At 39.7% G+C, this 20,926-nt stretch overlaps 1 protein-coding gene across 3 annotated transcripts; it reads right to left on the bottom strand.

Annotated features, from left to right (window-relative positions):
* Nucleotides 1-631: 631 nt before the first annotated feature.
* Nucleotides 632-7,872, bottom strand: GGCT (gamma-glutamylcyclotransferase). 3 transcript variants are annotated; one of them, XM_060156911.1, is made up of 4 exons: nt 7,542-7,872; nt 3,437-3,582; nt 2,360-2,495; nt 632-1,245 (listed from the first exon to the last, which is right to left on the bottom strand). In XM_060156911.1, the coding sequence occupies exons 1-4, from the start codon at nt 7,680-7,682 to the stop codon at nt 1,102-1,104; spliced, it is 567 nt and encodes a 188-aa protein (XP_060012894.1). In that variant the 5' UTR covers nt 7,683-7,872; the 3' UTR covers nt 632-1,101. The 3 variants fall into 3 exon arrangements, with proteins under 3 accessions (XP_060012894.1, XP_060012895.1, XP_060012896.1); XM_060156912.1 differs by lacking the exon at nt 7,542-7,872 and adding an exon at nt 6,170-6,999; XM_060156913.1 differs by lacking the exon at nt 7,542-7,872 and adding an exon at nt 4,378-4,425.
* Nucleotides 7,873-20,926: the final 13,054 nt, after the last annotated feature.

Genomic DNA, 20,926 nt, shown 5'->3' with positions numbered 1-20,926 from the left:
GTAAAAACCAAATCTTTGTTTTATGCTGCTGTGGCTTGTTCCCTCTCATTCTAATAACCTGTTTGGAAGGTCCAGCTCACTGCATTCCACAGAGACATAAGAGAATTTTTGATAACCAGTGTTGTTTTATTCATGACTCGTCTTTCTTCCACTTCTTCAGTAAGTAAATTTAAGAAGGTGACCATTTCTTGGTAAGCCAAGAATCAAATTTCAGTTTCCAGGAAACACATTTCCCTCATAATCATGACCCTTCTACTTTAAAATCTTGTTCCAAGGATAGCTCTGTACAAACTTAATTCTTCAGTAAGAACAATAATGATTGCTAATACTTATTATATGCCAGGCTCTGTTCTAAGCTTATATATATATATATACACTCCTCAAAACAATCCTAAGACATAGAAATTTGGGCTGTCCTCAGTCTGCAGGCAAGGAAGCTGAGGCACAGTCATATAATCCAAAGTTTCCCAGCTAGAAAGTGCTGGAACTGACAGTCAATCCTCGGCTGTCTGGTTCCAGAGTCTGTGCAATTATCCTTTAGTATAGATTGGCTATAGACCAAGACCAGATCCAGTATGTGTGATGATGTGAGTCTCTCTAACAAAATGAAATGTAGTATTTTAGTAGGGACTATAGGTGAAACCATAAATACATTTATTCCTCTAAGAACAGTATGCCATCTTTTAAATTTTGAAGTTGTTATAATCAATTGCTTCTGCAGTTTGCTTGCTCTTAGTAAGCTAAGAAAAAATCCCAGAGCAGAGTGATTTACCAGCACCATCCTTAAGTTGCAAATCTACCCTTTATCACAGAGCAAAAATACACTTCAGATCAACTCAATAAAATAACTTTAAGGGTTCACAGAAGGAATACTCACATCTACTTGTCATGCATTCCAATGCCGCAAGGCCCCCTTTTCAATTGTCTAACTCCTATCCTGGCCTTTTTATAGCCTGAAAACAAGGAATCACCCAAGTGAGATACCCCTTCAGAACACTGTTGAAAATATATTAAACAGAGAGATATCCCAGATTCCCGTTCTAAATGTTAAAAATGTATTAGCATATAGAGAAAATATCTGTAGACGTATTCTATTAGGTTCTAATGAGTTTTTGCTTCCCCCTTTTTGATAATGTCTTCAATTTCTTCTGAGACCTTTCCTTTGTAGTCATTTGGTTCTATTGCGTTTAACTTCTTTTGATAGTCCGGTGGCAAACCATTCTCTTTTGCACCCAGGCAAATCACCTAGAAATGGTTAAAATAAACAAAAAACCCTTTAGTTAGGAACATAATTTAATTTAGTACACCACAGCTTTATTTGTAGTATCAAAGTATGAAATATTAGCTTTCCGATAACTCTGGAATAAACAATTCTAGAACAAAATGGAGGGATAGTCATTCCTCTCACAATGAGCATGAATGTGCAGGGAGTTCTCAAAGCCACAAGATCCACCCTTACGGAAGAGCAATTGTACTCAGTAATATGATTTAAAATGTTTTTATATTAAGAGAAAAACTTATTGTACAGAATTTGCATGATTTTTTAAGAAACAAACACCATTCTCCAAAAAAATTTCCAGTTTACAGGTAGCAGTTGTAGTTGAATCCTGGAGTCTACTCTGCCTCTGAATTAGACGTGAGGGAATAAATAGCAAGTGTGTCCAGTGGTACTTCCCAGATCCATACCAGGCTTAATTCCTCTAGGGTCCTTCTAGAAAATTCCAGATTGGGCCCAGGAACTGGGTCACCCTCTCCAGGTATCATGTCCTGACTGGGCCTGCCAACAGATACCTAAGTTTGGGTTTCTGAAAAGGGATGTTGGACTCTCTATCCTGAATTCTTTTCTGGTGCTTGAGGGAGTGGTATCCCTGATTCTGAAAAGCAGTGTGACTTATTTTTCCCTCCATCTGGAAATGGAAAACATTTCAGCAGTAGGAAATATATTTTTTACCTACAAAAATGAATCTTGGTGTTCATGAAATACTGTTTTAGGGAGGAAGAAAAAAATGATTATAAAAGCATGGGTATAGAATAACTCTACAAAAAAATACACACATACATGCTATTTTCTACTTTAAAAAAGTAAAAAACATGTCTAGAATTATGACTCAAATACATTTCTACAAGCTTTTTTTCTAATAAATGAAGTTTTAGGGACATATTTCTATCATTATAAATAAATCTGAACATTTAGTTATTCGGTAAATAAATATCATTTTTGTATTAAAAAACATTTTGATTAAAATGAATTGTACATGTAGAATTTAAAACACACAAAACCTTTTAAAAACAAGATATTCTTTAGTTTAGCTCAGTAAAAATTAACAAAGTCTTTGTAAGTAGTTAGTTAAAAGGATACCTTTTTATACTGGGGTGATGGGGGAACACGCTCATAATTTGTCATCTGATAACTTCGACAGGTTATTTCTTTTCCTTCTTGAGTAGAAACATTAACTTCTATTGGGACATACATTCCACTTTTAACCCCTTCTTGCCTGAAACCAGAACAGTCAAATTTTAATCATACTTGACTTAGCCAAGTTAGTTTACCAGATTAAAAATTTTAACTATTTATGGATGTACTTGCTCCCTGTATATTTTGGGATAGAGCAGAAGTATCACCGCATCAAAAGGAAGTTTAGCCTTTCAGTTAGAAAGCTGGAGACTTACTATTACTGGGTATGCTTCTAATAGACCTCTATATTTAGCCTATCTAAAAACATGCTTCAGTGTAGTTATTTCAAGCTTTGTAACACTGAAACATTGCTCTCTAGGCTACAAAAACGACTGTGTGCTGACAGCAAGAGAATATCCACCCAGAGAAAAGTAGAGAGGATGGCTCATTCCTGTTTGCAAGTGAAGTAAAGTATTAAGCATGTCAGATGATTGTCTGCTCTTCTCAAATCCTACTCTTCTCTGCCACTTTCTTTGCATTAAATGCTCTGCCACACAACTCTTGAGTTCTATTTATAAAGCGCATCAAAGCATTTCTAATATGTTTTGAAGTTTTTACAAATGATTATTACTGTTTTTACTGATTCAACTGCCACCTTAAAGAATTATTTTTTAAAAACTAATAAAAACTGAGCTTTTGAAATCAATAAAAGTATATAACAATTACAAAAATCTTCATGCCTTCTCACAATATGAAACTACAAAGATATTTTTATTAAAAAACAAATAGAATGAAAATAAGGACTTCCATCAATTATAGAAGAGATTACAAATGTCTCCCCAAATCTCAATCAGAGAGTGTGACCCTTCTAGGCTTTTCTTTTTAGGAATGAACATTATACCTTTTAGGTTAACTCTAAAGTATAAAGAATATGTCCGTAGTATATGGTTTTGAAAAACCAACACATATATATACACATCCTTGCATATGATCCACTTTCTAAATTAGTAATTATTTAACTTTTAATTAGAAGTCACCTACTTATCTAGAGAACTTAAATTGCTTTTGTTCATTTTCCATACTACTCCCCATACTTCATCGCCAGGACTTTCAAAAATGGTGGCTATACCTCCATGCCAAGTTTCACTAGTTTTGCCTTGGGGATTGCCAAAGTCAAGCTTAAAATCCTACAAAGGAAACCAAAGTGATATGATCAGTATCCACGTGAACCAAAATTTCCTTCTTCAAAATAAAAAAAGATTTACCTTGAACTCCATGCAACTAAAACAAACTTTGAGTTCCTTCTGTTAAAAATACAAAGATAAACAACCAAGGACCCAGATCTCAAGGACTATAATTTTTCATATTTTTCTTTAAAAATGAACTGTATACTGAATATGTACACGTATCTTACCATAAACAAGAGGCTTAAAAGGGAAAATAAATCCCATAATCCTGAGGCCTTAACACAGCTATCTTTATTTTTGAAAACTACTTCCCAGCCCACTTACATAGATTTTAACTTAGAGACAATCATAGTGTACATAATTGTTGAAGCTGGGTGATGGCTACCTAAGGGTTTTAACATTCTTCCCACTTTTATGTATGTAAGTGTATCCTATTAGCATTATTTTTTTTGTCCTAAGGGAGCTGGCATTTGAGGGTGATCTGTACACTTATAAATTTAATATTCCTGAATTGTATTAACATATCTATAATAATGATAAGAGCAGCTAACACTTACTGGAAAATTACTGGGTTCTATACACTGTGCTATGAGCTTTATATGGACTTTTTAAAAATCCTGTCAACAACTTTTTATACCCATTTAACAGAAATAAAAACTGTGGCTTAAAAAGATTAAGCAACTTGCCTAAGGTCTCACAACTAATAAGTAATGGAGTCAAGGTTTCGAGTTTAGTTTCCTCCCTCACAGAGATGAGTAATCAAAGGACACAGCCAGGAAGATTAAAAATCCTCACTTGGCTGTTTGGTCTAAGAAGATTTCTTTCCATCTTTCCAGAGCTTAGCTTCCTTAATGATTAAAAAAAAAAAAAAAAAAAAAGGTTAGACTAGATAATAAATCTAAGGTTTATATTTTATCTCTGTCACCTTTATTTTCTTAAAAACCTGTCAGAATTTCACAAAAAAGGTCGGTTTGAGTGACCCGTACCTTCAATTGGTATACTGGATGTTCTAGGACCAGGTATGCCTGACAGGACATCAGGGGATCTGATAAAAGTTACAACCACACTAGGAACTGGTTGTCTATTGTTAAATCCAATAGACAATTTTCATTCCTTGTCTTGCTCTACTTCTCAGCTGCTTCTGACATCATTAACCACCAGGTCTTGATCTGTCTCCTTTCTTTTAGGCTGTTCCTTGATCTCCTCAATCCCCTTTGCCAACTCCTTCTCCACTACCTGCTCTTTAAATGTTGGAGTTTCTGAGGGCTCAGTTTAGGCCCTTTTCTCTGTTCAGCAGTTTGCTCAGGACAATCTCATCCCCTCCAATGGCTTCAAATACCATCCAATATTCCAGTCGTCTTCTAATCCAGCTCAGCTCTCTCCTCTGAGCTTCAAAAATGCTTAGAATATAGTGAGTAGTTAATGAATGTTCACTAGTATTTTTCTGCTCACTTGGATATACAACGAGCATCTCAAACTCAGTACAGCTGACCCTTGAATAACACGGGTTTGAACTACACAGGTCCACGTATACGTGAATTTTTTGCAATAAATATAGCATCTATATTTTCCTTTTACATATCATCAAATTAACTAAGTATGGGGAAAAGTTCGAGTAGAGATTAAAATAGAGAATATGTGGCATCAAAAGAACTAGGGTCTGAGTCCTGATTCTATCCAAACTTTTTCAGCTTCCTGCCCTTGGGTGAGTCATGTATCAATTCCTTTGTTTTTGAGGTAGAGATGGCAGTTCTGATTTTCGGCTGGGTGAAGGGTCGGCACCACTAATCCCGGCATTGTTTAAGGGCCAAATACATGTCCAAACTGAGCTTGATTTTCCCTCCCAAACTAATTCTCCTCTTCTTTTCACAAACATCACCGTCATCTACTCTGTTGCATCAAAGACCTTAGTCATCCCCATTATCTCCTCTTCCTTTCACAATCAATCACCAAGGCCTAACAGTACTCACTCCTAAATATCTCCCAAACCCAGCTACCCTCCACTGCTACCACTGCAGGGTACCATTATCTTTAGCATGGACTGCTGCAAAAGCTTCCTAACTGGGCTCCCTACATCCACTGCTTCCAATCCATTTTCCATAGCAACCAGAACCAGCTTCAAAGATGTAAATCTGATGTTTCATTTGCTTAAATTTGGCAGAGGTCCTCTCATTGGTCTCAAGATAAAGACCCAAGCCTTCTCTGGCCTCTGTGGTCCTGTAAAATGTGGCCCTTCCCAACCTCTCTAGTCTTCATGCTACACCCTCTCCTCACACACTAGATTCCAGCCACACTAGCTGGAAGGTCCAGCTTTTTTCTTTCCTGAGGTCTTTGGTCCCTGCTGTTCATTCTATCTGTTTGCTTCCCCCCTCCCCAGTCATTCAGGTCTCAGTTTAAAAGTCACATTTTCAGGAATGGCTTTACTGAGCATCCCGGTTAGGTCAGGTCCCCAAGTCATACACTTCCATAGCACCTTGAATGGATCCTTTAAAAAAAAAAAAGATTTCACTTTTTTTTAGAGCAGTTTTAAGTTCAGAACAAAACAGAGAGTAAGGTATAATATATCTCCTTTTAAGACTGACCATACCTGTGACGGAATAATCATTTGCTTGATAGCTCTTTGCTGCATTCCAATTATAAACCATCTGAACTTCTTTCCCACGTTTGGGGAATTCCCTGCCTTATGAGTTTGGGGGCAGACAGTGTTCAGAGCCTGACTCCCATTTTTGAAGTTTCAAATGCCAGAAGTTGGTTCTCCCAGCTTTTCTTGAAGTCAGGGCATGGGCACGTGGCCAAGACTTAGCCAATCAGGACACCCACCTAGGGCTTTGAATTAGAAACTAGTGACCCAGGGCAGCAAAAAAGTCCACCTTGGTGGTGGCAACCAGCTTTGGGTTTCAGGAACTTGGAGAGGTAGTGACAGTAGCAGGCAGGGTCCAGCGCAGGTGATGCACAATGCAACGTCCATGTTTACCAAGCTTAGCGGCGATGCAACAGTGGCCCCCTGGGCTGGTTCTGTTGGTGTGATACTGGCTGTTTTAGAGCTTCCCTTTTATGCCTGCTTGTTTTGTCAGCTTTGTGGTCCTACCTTCCTGGTCATTCTGTGAGCTCTTCAAACGGCCTTTCAACACATTCTTTTTCTGCTTGAATCAGCCACTTCTGTTGCTTGCTACTAAGAACCCTGACAACGATAGCAGAGACCATGTTTGTTTGGTTCAACAATGTCAAAAGGCTTTGTACATAACTTGTTCGAGTGTCTCTCCTATAGACTGGGAGGTCCTGAAAGCAGCCAGCTTTACTCAATCATCTTTGTATCTCCAGGTAAGTGCTGGAAGAATACGCACTAAATGAATAAATGGACTGTACTAAGAGCAATGATTCTTACCAAGGCAAGCGAAGGTTCATCCAGCCACTTGATTTAACTGAGCACAGCCCTTACTGTGAATAAGAAACGGCTCCAGCTTTCAGGACCTCTCAGATCGGGAGCAAAAGGCGGGTAAATGGATTTTTACGAAACCAGGTGACAAGTCCTGGAGCAAAGTGGGGTACAGAACAGAAAGCAACTGATTCCCTGACTTGGGTCAGAGAAGGCTTCTCAGAGGGACCAACCGAATGGATTCTGTGATGATGCCCCTAAATCAGTGGCCAAGGGAGAGGCGCTGGGATCTGGGCAGAACGCGCAGCTCGTGAGAACGCCAGGAGAGAGACCTCAGGGTAGCCTGGGAGGCACAGGTGCCAGAGTAGCACAGCTCAGCAGGGGTCAAGCACAGGGCTGAGGGCGAGAGCGACCGGCCCGGGGTCGTGCAAGGAACCCTGATGTACTTTGAGCAGAAAGAGCTGCATTCCCGGCCCAGTGCTGCCAACAAGCGGCGAAGAGAAAGCGAGTTCTCGAAATCCTGGCTCCCTCGTCTGCAGAGGGGGGCAGAGGCCATCGGAGGGGCCGGGAGGAGAGCACTGACCTGCAGGCGGGCCACGCTGCAGAACACGGCCGAGGGGTTTCGGAGGTGGATCCGCTCCGTCAGCAGGTTGCTGCCATAGGCGAAGTAGAGAAAATTCTCCCCTTCCTGGCTCCGGAGGTCCTCGCCGCCCGAGTTCGCCATGTCCCACCGGACGCCTGCACGGACCTGGGATCTGTAGCAGGTGAGGCGAGGACGAGCATAGCGCGGCGGCCTACGACCCCAGCCCAGGAAGCGCGGCGCCGCGCAGCCTTAGAGCTTAGGGGAAAGGCGGGAAGCTGGGGCCGGGCGAGTCATCTGCGACCACTCTTCTGAATGGCTGCCAGTACCCAACGCTGTGAGTTGCTCCCTCTGATTGGCCAGCCCACCGCCTCCTCTCCGCTCGCTGCTTGGACTTTGCAATACTCTGCCCTGAGGCGACCCAGGGCTGATTCCACATTGGACCCGCTCCTCTGTTGTCCCGCCCCCGTGTTCAAGGCTCCCTCTGATTGGCTCCCTCTTCGCGGGGACGGCTCAGGTCCCCCATTTGTGGGTCGTAGCTCGCCGGTCCTGGCCAGATTTTCTTACCTTTGGGTGGCTCCTGCGTGGTTCACTGGCAGTGTGTGCTCTTCAGGGAATTTTTGGTCCATTTAAGATGAAACAGCAGCTCTGGCCATGCCCCCCCACGGTCCATAACCCAGCAGGTCGTCCCTGTCCCGCTCTCTGCTTTTGGAGTCGGGACGTATATTCACCCCCACACGCTGGTACCCGCACCCCTAGCCCTGATCACCTCCCTGATACCTTTTCTAAGGACGCTTGGCTTCCTGGAAAAGCTCCTCTGAGTGTCAGGGGCTCCCTTCCCTGGTGGAAGTAGCATGCAGCGTTCAAATCACGACGCTTGCTGTTTACTTGGAAGCCTAACCTCCGGCATTTCTCGTCTCTGGTTCCTTTTTTTTTTTTTTTTTTGGTTTTCTTTTTAAACATCTTTATTGGAGTATAATTGCTTTACAACGTTGTGTTAGTTGCTGCTGTATAACAAAGTGAATCAGCTATACGTGTACATATATCCCCACATCTCCTCCCTCTTACATATCCCTCCCTCCCACCCTCCTTATCCCACCCCTGTAAGTGGTCACAAAGCACCCAGCTGATCTCCCTGTGCCATACAGCTGCTTCCCACTAGCTAGCTGTTTTACATTTGGTAGTGTATATATGTCCATGCCACTCCCTCACTTCGTCCCAGCTTACCCTTCCCCCTCCCCGTGTCCTCAAGTCTATTCTCTACGTCTGTACCTTTATTCCGGTCCTGCCCCTAGGTTCTCCAGACCATTTTTAGATTCCATATATATGTGTTAGCATACGGTATTTGTTTTTCTCTTTCTGACTTACTTCACTCTGTATGACAGTCTCTAGGTCCATCCACCTCACTACAAATAACTCAATTTCGTTTCTTGTTATATCTGAGTAATAGTCCATTGTATGTATGTGCCACATCTTCTTTATCCATTCATCTGTCGATAGACACTTAGGTTGCTTCCATGTCCTGGCTATTGTAAATAGAGCTGCAATGATCTGGTTCCTCCTTTAAAATAGAGATTATAAGATGTTATGATCACAATTACATAAGTTATGATCACCTATCTCCTAGGGTTGGTGTAAGTATTAAAAGTAACTTTGTTAATGTTAATTAGGTGCAAAAGCTCCAGTGTAAAGATATAGAAGTATTGTATAATAACAATGACATAAAAACTCTATATTGTTAACTTTGAAATGAAAATATTAATATGAACTCAGGGCCTAGAAGCAATGACTATCCTTGGCACCCAGATGTTGATCTCTAAATACCACTTTTCCACTAAAAGGTACCAGGGCTCCTTGGAGAAATGGCTGATGTCAGTCGGGTCAAGAGCTGAGAAATAACAGGAGCACTTAGAACGTCATGTGACAGAAAGTCAGGAGGTATTAAAAAACAAGGTCCTTTGAAAAGAACACAGAAGCTAGCTTGAAGGAATGCCCGCTGGCCAAAGTGAGAACAATTTGAGCATCAAAATTAATAACCACAATTTATTTAAAATGTCAAACATAAAATTCATTTCCACTAAAGTGTAAAGCAAATGTAAAAAAACAACAGTTTTAAAAAACTTCCTTTGCCATACTACTGGCAGTGACTATCACACCAACTCTTTACTCTGAAAAGTGGTAATTTAAGAAAATTACCATTTATCCTGCTTTTCTAGCTGCAGCTGTATTTCAGGGTAACCAAATGGCCCCAGTTGATGAGGAAACTGTTCTCTTTACAAAAACATGCCAGCTAAATAATGTAAAATGAAGGACAGAATTAGAAATTCACCATTTTGCAGTCCCTAGTGGAATAATTGATTCCTGCCAGGATCATCAATGTGACCAATTGGTGATAGTGAGATAGGGAACAGGATATTCACATAGAGCCAGGGATTATGTGCCAATCATCAGGGAAATCCATAATGACAATGGAGAAATCTGGCCGCTTCCCACCTTAACCTAGATCGATCTTATCAGTAAAATGGACCAACCTGACATTATGTGTCTCCTGATGTGATACAGTATGAAGCACCAGCATCATTTGAGAAGTATTGTTTCCAAAAATCTTTAACCTCAGTATAATCAAGCAGGAACTACAAGGATAGAAGTAGACAATCAGAAAAATCCAGAACAAATGGTGAGACATCCTGCAGAACAAATGGCTCAATTTCTTAAATTAACTCAGTGCCATAAAAAAAAAAAAAAAGAAAGAAAGAAAGAAGAAGAGAAATAAAGCAGTACTGAGGGAGGGCTGTTTTGATTAAAAGAAACCTAAGAAACGTCGTAACCAAATACAATGGCTTGTCCTCGGTTCTGATTTAATAAACCAGATATAAAAGATATTTTGTGAGCAATTGGAGAATCTGAATACAGACTAAAACATTAGATGATATTACACAGTTGTTTTTTTAATTAGGTATGATAATGGCATTGTGCTTATGTAGAAAAATCTCTTTTTAGATACACATATTGGTGTATTTAGGGGTAAAATGTTTGCTATCTATACTTTTAAATAATTCAGAAAAATTAAAATATGGAAAGTGTTAAATGTGAAACTGAGTACATATATGGATGCTTGTTTTATTATTCTTTTCTATGTATTTGAATATTTTCATGTTAAAAATTCAAAAAAGAAAAATGGTGATATAGGTAAAGCACTTGACATAGTAAGCATTCAATAATAAATTTGTTTTTGTATAATCTGCAAATAGGAAGGTTCATACCTTCTCCTGACCCCCAAACATTAAGGCAGAACTTGACATACATATTTGGTCATTTCAGTAAGCAAGTTGCCTTCCTTGACAAGATAGCCCTCTATTGCACCATGAATTCCCAAGGTCTCTGCTTCGGAGCACTACCATTTAAAACATGCGTCTGTGTTTTAAACTGCTTTCAACATTTAAAATGTATTTATTATTTAATTAATTATTTTTAAGTTATTTTACTTCTTTTCTCTTCCTACACTTCTCACTAATTGCTTAATTTTATGGTGACTGATTTTTCTCAACACTATTCTGTGAAAATTTTCTGAAGTTAAACATTGATGTTTCCTCAGACACGGAAAATCTTTTCTTACCCCAGTGAAGCATTTTATTTAGCTTCCCCATGTTGGTTGCCATGTACTGACCCCTGTTGGCCAACAAGAATCAGTAGGTAACAACGGGTTTTGTCTTTTCAAATTTAACCAAAATAGATAACCAACAAGGAGCCACTGTATAGCACAGAGAACTATACTCAATATTTTGTAATAACCTATAAGGGAAAAGAATCTGAAAAAGAATAGATATATATGTATGTATAACTGAATCACTTTGCTGAACACCTGAAACTAACACAACATTGTAAATCAACTATACTTCAATAAATATTTTTTTTAATTTTAAAATTAAGAAAAGATTTTAAACTTTTTTAAGAAAGCAAAGCACGGGGCTTCCCTGGTGGCGCAGTGGTTGAGAGTCTGCCTGCCGATGCAGGGGACACGGGTTCATGCCCTGGTCCGGGAAGATCCCACATGCCGCGGAGCGGCTGGGCCCGTGAGGCATGGCCGCTGAGCCTGCGCGTCCGGAGCCTGTGCTCCGCAACGGGAGAGGCCACAACAGTGAGAGGCCCGCGTACCGCAAAAAAAAAAAAAAAAAAAAAAAAAAAAAAAAAAAAGCACACTTAGGAAAAAAAGAACAAATTTAACCAAAGCCTGGTTAATATTAGTTAACATTCATTAAGTGCTTATTAAATGCCGGTCTAAACTCTTACATATATTAGTTCATTTAATCCTGAAAGTGGTCCTATGCAGAAATTACTAATATATCCTCATTTTACAGTTGAGGAAACATATGTGCAGTAGGTCAACTAAATTTCCCCAGGCTGTAGTTAGCGATGACTGAAGCAGAGATTAAGCAATCTGATTCTAAAGTCATCACTGGGTGTTGCTTCCCAAATTTCTCATATTGTAAAGCCCTCATGGTCTAGATATAACTGGTTATTAATAGCTCGCTTTCAAGTACAATCTCTATCATATCTATAAGGACACTATGAAATAATAGTACTAGCATTCAATTACTTGATAATAAAGGTAATGAGGTCAGATTTCCTCTAAATGCCATCTTTTAATCCAGTGGACTTAAAGTTTTTGGTTGTATCATTAAAATTTTTGAGCACATATTCTCTATATATAATAATATATATAAAACTATATATATGATATAATATCCACAAAATAGAAATTTAATCTGGACTCTGCTTTTCTGTGGAGATGGGTTAAGGGTGAGAATCACATGAAGACAGCACAGACGTGGGTTTGGGGAGTGGTGAGTCATTCAATTTCAATAGAGCAATGGATTTATATCAGGAAATGGGAGACAAGTCTGGAAGGAGATTAGCATAGTTGATGGGAGGGCCTTGAATTTTCACTCAGAAGTTCATACTATTTGGTGGTCAAAGGGGAGACTTTTTTTTTGCTTTTGAGCCCTCTCCTGCACCTTTGGAAACTCCTTCTTGTGGCTGTGTGTAGGATGGCCTGGGAGTGGGTAGGATGGGGAGATGGCTGAGTGCTGGATGTAAGTTCACTGCAGTAGGCAAGGTCATGAAAGCCTGAACTGGGGCAGTAATTATGTAGGGGAAATGAAGGGATGCAAGGGGGTAAAGACATAGTCTTTTAATTTTTTAAAAAATTTTTTATTGTATCACTCCTTTGAGTAGAAACCTTCAGAGGCTGCCTGCTGTTTATCATTTTATCAAGTTCAAGCCCTTGTGCAAGCCTTTATTATCTGATTCCATTCTGTCTGGCTGGTCTGATTTCTCAGGTGATAGTAAACCCACTGGAGGTGGGGACCACACTTTATATTTCTGTATACCTACAATGCTTACTACAGCAGAGATGAATAGTAAATACTTGCTGATTAACTGAACCAGAGTCAAAATCTCCCCTACCCTTTGCACAGGCTCCCAAATCTTTTTTTCTCTTTGATTTTTTCCAGCTTTCCTTGATATACTGAGAGGCACTTCAGCTCTGAGTTATTTTAAAATTTATACTAATGCTCTAACATATGGGATCCTGTGTAAATTTTATTAGCCATAGTAGTATTTATGTCTCCTCCCAGCTTATGGTCTGGCATATGACAGGGAAACATGTCAGAATATGTTAAACCCAAAATGATTTTTTGGTTGTTTTTTTGTTTTGTTTTTTACTTTTTGGCTGCACCTCGCAGCATGTGGGATCTTAGTTCCCTGACCAGGGATCGAACTCTCACCCTCTGCAGGGGAAGCTCAGAGTCCTAACTGCTGGACCGCCAGGGAAGTCCCCAAAATGTTTTTTTTTTGGGGGAAAAAAAGAATAGTAAAACTCCAGGAGGCAGTAATTTCTCAGTAATTTGATAGATTTGATAGTTAATCTGTATTCTTGTTTTGAGATTAACCCTGAAAAGTAGTTCCAATAAAGTTTATTATTTAGTGCTTGGGTAAATGGTCTCTTTTGATATCTATCTCTATGTCTATTTATATCTATAACAATACACTTTGGAAAGGCATCCACCAAACTGCTAACGGCGCTTACCTGTGGGAAGGGAAATGGCACTGGGAGGGGAGCAAGTTGAACAAAAAGCTTTCATCTTTTCATTCTGTATTCTTTTATTTTTTTTGCATGTTTCAGCATGTACTCTTATATTTCTTTTATTATTTAAAAATACATATATTATTAATATTATTAAATTCACATCTTATGTAATTTTAGGTCAATATCTAGAGATCTCATGTCACATGGCTAAAAAGAGGTTAATGACTAAATAAATTGCCTAAACAGAAAATGGATGCAGCAAATACATTTCCAAGTTGGCCTACCTCTCAACGCATCAATCAGATAATTAGGTCAGATCAACTCAACCTTGCTCTATGGAAGGATATGATCTCATTCTGCAGGCCCCAAAGCTGTAGAATCTTACGATGCCTATCTGGATGTTCCCTCTTTGCTCTTTGAGATGTCAGTGGATACAAGAACATTTCCCTAATCTGGCATTGAAGAAGGTCTCACATATGTTCTAGGATAATGATCTGTTAGATCCTACTGCCAACCTTAAATCAGTTACAGAAGGTCGTGGAAATATACAGCAATTCAGCTATCTCCATGTTACTTACCACAGGTATATTAGATCCAGAGGACCCATTCTCAAGATTTACTACTGTTAATGTTAAAGTCTGACAAACTGCAGCATAATATATTCATTTTCTCAGCTTATATGTCCATGTTATTTCTAACACTTTAAATTCAGCTGAAATTAAAATGTAAAAAAAAATTTTGCTGCATGTGTTTACTGTTAATAATAGGAGTAATCTAAGTAATAACATTTTAGAATGTAGATTTACTTAAATGAAAATCCCAATGTTTCCCTTGGTGATAGACCTCATTCTTTTCTTCCTAGAAAGAAATTTAAACTTAGAAAACTCTTAATACCATGCACAGTAATTAGATGAGAGCCCAGCTTTTCTTAATGTCCCCATAAGAAGACTGACTTTGGACTAAGGCCTAGGTTAAGCATTTGGAAACATTTTTGGAAAGTGAGAACTATGCTTGGTTTCTCTGCTCCATTAACGTTCTTGGATTTCACGTTTTCAGTCTATTCAACAATATTTAATTGATAATTAACTCTTCTCAGAGACATATATGCAAGTGAAGCTGGTTTACCTGACTATAATACAACTCTGGATATTTCAAAATCTTTCCAGAAGAGCTGATCTAGTGCTGGTGTCAACCTTTTTTCTTCTTTATTATTTCTGCTTTCACATGGGACCCACACATTCCAATAATAGAGCTACCAAAAGGCATCTCTACTTATTGTCTTTGTTAAACGCTTATTGGCTGAGAAGACAACAGACACTCTATACAGCTGAGTAACACAAACTCAAATGGCTCACTGGAAACGAACGGTATTCATGGGAGAAATAGGTATGTTTTGTGTATAGAGAAGAAACTTGCTTCAGTAAGTCATTCTCTAAGCTTCCTGTGGGTAGTGCATTTTATATACATGTTTTCCCAATGCATAAAAACTATGTCTCAAGCTAGCTAAATCATATGAACTGTGTGATTTGCCTTATGGTGCCACAAAATTGCAGTAGCAAAACTTTATTTCCATGACCCAACAATTCCACTCCAGGGTACATACCCAAATGAATTGAAAACAGGTATTCAAATACATGAACCTTCATAGCAGTACTATTCACAATAGTCAAAAGGTGGAAACAACCCAAAGTCCATCAAGGGATAAATGGATAAACACATGGTGATATATCCATACAGTGGGAAATCATTCAGGCACTACCAAATGTAAAATAGATAGCTAGTGGGAAGCAGCAGCATAGCACAGGGAGATCATCTCGGTGCTTTGCGACGCCCTAGAGGGGTGGGAGGGAGGTTCAAGAGGGAAGGGACATGGGGATATATGTATGCATATGGCTGATTCGCTGTTTTGTGCAACAGGAACTAACACAGTATTGTGAAGCGATTATACTCCAATAAAGATGTATTAAAAAAAAAAGGAATGATGTAGATGTTACATCCACATGCTACAATGTGGGTAAATCTTAAAAAACATTATGGTAATTGAAAGAAGCCAGATACAAAAGGTCACATATTGTATGATTCCATTTATATGAAATAGGTAAGTCCACAGAAACAGAAAGGTGATTGGTGGTTACCAGGGCTGCGGGGAGAGGGGAATGGGGAGTAACTTAATGGGTATGAGGTTTTATTTTGGAACTGTCTTGTAACTAGAAAGAGGTGGTTGCATAACATTGTGAATGCACTGGATATTACATGCCACTGAAATGGTTAATTTTATGTTATGTGAATTTTACCTCAATAGAAAATATAGAAAAATAAAAACTTTATTTCCAAGGGTTTCTAATTAGTGGTTGTGAGAGGTAACAGCAGAATATTGGTAGGTAACTTGGACATCAAATTCCTTTGATTTGAAGTGGGGTTGAAGAGGTTAAAGGATTTGTCATGTCTCCCTAACAAGTCACTCCCATTCCCATATGCACTGCACTCAAGGAATGCAAGGCCCTTACTATTTTGAAAGGGATGGTGCCAGACCCCTTGCCCCTAGTAGGTAGTCAGTGGATGCTGTGGAGGGGAAAGTCAGTCACTACTAATATGCTGCCCCTTCCCTGGAGTATCCTTCTTAGCGTGTCCACTGCTCTATTAACAAGGTGGAGTGTTTGAGAATAACAAGTATACTTGAACAGCAATATTCCCCAAAGTATGCTCTGTGGGACATCAACCCCATCAGATTGTCTTGCATTCAAAAACATCTTCTGGTGAGAGTAGCATCAACATATATACACTACCGAATGTAAAACAGCTGGCTGGTGGGAAGCAGCATCACAGCACGGGGAGATCGGCTCAGTGCTTTGTGATGACCTAGAGGGTGGGATAGGAAGGATGGGAGGGCGGCTCAAGAGGGAGGGGATATGGGGACATGTGTATGCATATGGCTGATTCACTTTGTTGTGCAACAGAAACTAACACAGTATTGTGAAGCAATTATACTCCAACACAGATTTAAAAAAAAAAAACAAAACAGCTTCTGTGGTCAAATGAGCTGGAAACCACTATATTCTATATTTCCTCCTGGAGATCCATGATGTCTGCTACCACACAAAGAAATCTGAGGGATGCCTGTAGTAAAGAAACCTTGTGAGCTCTGTTTACTCCTGACTTTCCCAAGCCTTCTCTGTCACAGAACCCCTTTGAAGTGGACAGCATAGTACTGAGAGTGTGGGAAATGCTGCTCTGTGTTAATAATAGTCTGGCCTTGATTTGTTTAGGATGATTGTTCAGTTCTTGAAAAATCATATTAAATAAATTCCTAAATTATCCAGAAAATTGAAGACAAGCAGTGGTATGTCAGCTAGAAAGGGAAGATTCTAAATCTTTGTACTGCTCTGGTTTACCACTGCCTGGCTCAGCAGGTGATAACCCTTTCTCCTGGGACTGACTCAGCGAAACGTTGCATGGCTTTGCTGGTTAAACACCTGAGAATCAGTCTGAAACTGCAGTTATGTATAAAAATACTCATCAACCATCAACCTCTATTAAATGCAGTAATGGCTGCAAGCTGTTGGAAATAAGAATTTGATGGCAAGGCTGAGTGCAAACGTGATAGAATCCAAAATTCTCAATTAAACTGGAAAGAGATTTGACTCGTTGGCTCTTTCGATTTCCCATCCTTCTTACTTTGTTCCTTGTTCATTCCTTTAAGATTGTCAAAGCAGTTTACAGGCTTAATAGAACAGGTGAGACAACTGCATGGAAATTATCTAATCAGCATTGGTAACAGTGGCAGGTGTTGTTAGGCCAGTAGCTTCTTGAGACAAAATACTTGAGCTTAGTCGTTAGAACATTTTACGAAGTGTCAGTATTGATTCATGTTTTCTGCTGCAAATAAGAGTTCTTTCTAAATTCCGATTTGGAGGAATCTGTGGACTTAGCAAGTTCTACTCCCTGGTGTAATGTGATTTTCCATGCTGTCAAGTAATTAAAAATTTTCTCTATATATAATCACTAATGAACTGATGATGACCAATTTGGTTATTACATTTGGCGGTTCCAAGTCCTTCTGCCAGTCTGGTGTACAATATCTGATGGGTTCCTAAGCTACTCCAAAGTGAGCAAATAACAGTAAACACTGGTCTGGCAACGAACAAGGTGTGTTTTCTGGGTTCTCAGCCAGGTGTCAGAGAGGAAGGTTTAGTGGTAATAGGGAGACCATTTTTAGGAAGACTATCTTCCATCTGTCTTAGAAATTACAATAAATTAAAATATTTCTGAGGAAGAAACTTAAAATACATCTTTTTTTCCTTGAATTCATTTCAACCACTCTGTCAAAAATAATCTCTTCTCTATAATTGTTTTGCATCTAACTTTGCCAACCTGTCATTGCCTAGGGAACAAAAGCAAAAATAAACTCAAAAGATTGAAACCCAGCAAAAGATTGATTAATATTTATATTAGCAAATTAGGATTAGATTGGAGTGAAAAGAATCCTGCTAAAAATAAGACCTGTGAATTTGGGGCTGCATGCAAAGACTTTTCCTACATTCCTTTCCTGGAAAAACTCTTATTTGTTCTTCAAGATCAAACAAATGTTACTTCCTTTATCAAACCATCCCTAACTTCCAGGTAGATACAGTCCTCTATATTTATAATACTGGAATTATTCCTTTACTATTGCACTAAAACCATTGTAATTACTTGTTAACATGCTTCCCTCCCCCTACTAGACTAGGATGCCCATAGAGGGCAGGAATTATCACTCATTCAGCACAAATTTATTGAGTGATACTCAATAAATATATGTGCCAGCAGGCCATTTTGCCACTCCTCAAGAACATAGTATTCCTCTTTTTATTCCCAACACTTAGTACATGCCGGTCCCATTATTATTTTTCTTTTGGCGGTACGCGGGCCTCTCACTGCTGTGGTCTCTCCCGTTGCGGAGCACAGGCTCCAGATGCGCAGGCTCAGCAGCCATGGCTCAGGGACCCAGCCGCTCCGCGGCACGTGGGACCTTCCCGAACCGGGGCACGAACCCGTGTCCCCTGCATCGGCAGGCGGACTCTCAACCACTGCGCCACCAGGGAAGCCCCCGGTCCCATTATTGAGTAGGCACTCAATAATGAGTTGCTAAATAATTGAATAACTGAGTGAAAGGATGAATGAATGAATTGAATGTATTGTGTAATGTAGAAAAGGTACCAGTTTTGCAATACAGTTTAAGTTTCCCAGTTTGCAAACAGAATCAGTACAAAGCGAAGTTAAGCTCCCAAGGAGAGCAGGAACTGTCATTCTGTAAGGAGACACAGTGATTCAATTCCTGGTGGGCCTTTAGGGTTTAAAGAGACCAAGGCTATAAGGTGGTATAACTGGGAGAGGGCAGCCTTAACCTGGCCTCTTCTATGTGCTGGAGCTCCACCTTGTTCTGTGATAAAGATTGATAGCTGGCTAAGTCAGGAGAATTCCCAGGGCTCCCTTGCTAATAACCAGAGAGGAGGGGCAGAAGGAAAATGGACCAAGGATGAAAGAATAATACAAATGAGATATTTAAAAGACTGTAGGGCTTTCCCTTTACTGCAATATGCTTGTGGCAGAATCCATAAGGCCTGTCGATTTTTCTCTTATAATATTTCCCTCTGATAGTCTATCCCTCTTCATAAGTAATATGTTAGGCTCTATACAGCTGTGGCTAATCATTCTTGACAGCAGGGAGTACTTTCCGAAGATGAACCTGAGCCATCCTCAGCCCTGAACTCACTCATTAGCAGTTTGCCCAAACAGGCAGTCTCTGGGGCTGGCTCAGACAGGCTGCAATGCCTCTGAATTTCACACTTGAGGTGAAGGCTCAGTGCATGGGGGCTGATCTAGTTCCAATATCAAGTGTGATTTCTGTGGTTGCGTTTGGCATAAAGGAAGAGAGGCACGAAAGGGAATCATTAATCTTACTTGTGTTCCTAGTAGATTCCCTTGCCTATTTTCTGCCTGTCTCTTCTGCCAGTCTCATCAAGCTACCTCATGGTCAGCAAATAACATGTCTTGTATTGTAATCTTAAGAGAAAATAGAGACCATCAGGCACCTACCTTTTCTCCTTTCCATATCATGCCTGTCCTCACCTATCATTCTCCACTTTCTGTCTCAGAGAAAGAGGGAGTGTTCGTTTTCTATTGCTGTGTAACAAGTCATCCCTAGATTTAGTAGCTTAAAAGTATGCTTATTATCTCAGAGGTCCCATGAGTCAGGAATTTTGAAGTAGCTTAATTGGGAGAGCCTGGCTCAGGGTTCTTCATGAGGTTGCAGTTAAGATGTCAGCTCGGGCTACACTCATGTGAAAGCTTAACTGGGGCTAGAAGACCAACTTCCAAGATGGATCACTCAGCTGGCTGTTGGCAGAAGGCCTGAATCCCTTACCACATGGGCCTCTCCACTGAAATGCTTGCATGTTCTCATGAAATATCAGCTGGCTTCCCCCAGACTGAGTAATCCAAAGAACAAGTATGGAGGTCACAACACCTTTTATAACTTACTCTCAAAGTTGCATACTGTCACTCTCACCACATTCTATTAGTTAGAGATGATTCACCAAGTACTACCTACACTCAAGGGGAGGGTAATTAGGGTCCATTTTTTGAAGGAAAGGGGATCAAAGAATTTATGTACATCTTTTAGTACCACCACATAGGGATCCCTCCTCCTTTTCAGGGCTAATTCCTCCACCTATGAACTTGATTCCATCCTTTCCCACCTGCATTTGGCTAATCAGTTATGTTCTTTCTTAATCTCTTAATAGTAGATCTCATTTATTGAGCATTTAATATGTCCTGGCCACTGTGCCAAAAACTTCATTAAGTGGATAATCTCACTTAATACATACAACTCCATGAAGTAGGGGAATGATTACCCTGCTGTTACAAATGAGTAGACCAAGGCTCAGAAGGTCTAATTGAAACATCCAGTGTCAGATAACTAGTAAGTAGAAAAGTGACTACTTAAACCCAGCCCCGACTGACTCCACAGCTGTACCCCTCTCCACTAATCTACTCTATCCTGCCCAACATGGACCTTTGGTCTCTACCTCTCCATCAGCTGCTTCTTAACTTTCAAAGAGGCTCAGTTCTTCTTCATACAAAAATTACCTTCATTTGTGTCCTGCCTCTTTCAAGCTTCATCACATCTTCCCATTTGTTAAGTAGTGGTCAGCAAATAGTTTCTACTTCCACACTCCCATTTGCTCCAACTCACAGCCATCCAGTTCTGCACTTACCAACTTAGTGAAATGGATTAACCAATGACTCCCTAATTTCCAAA

Source organism: Lagenorhynchus albirostris, chromosome 8, assembly GCF_949774975.1.
Source record: "Lagenorhynchus albirostris chromosome 8, mLagAlb1.1, whole genome shotgun sequence".
In the NCBI taxonomy this organism is placed as follows: Eukaryota; Metazoa; Chordata; class Mammalia; order Artiodactyla; family Delphinidae; genus Lagenorhynchus; species Lagenorhynchus albirostris.
The sequence above is the reverse complement of the archived record's forward strand: the minus strand, read 5'-3'. Positions and strand labels throughout refer to the sequence as shown.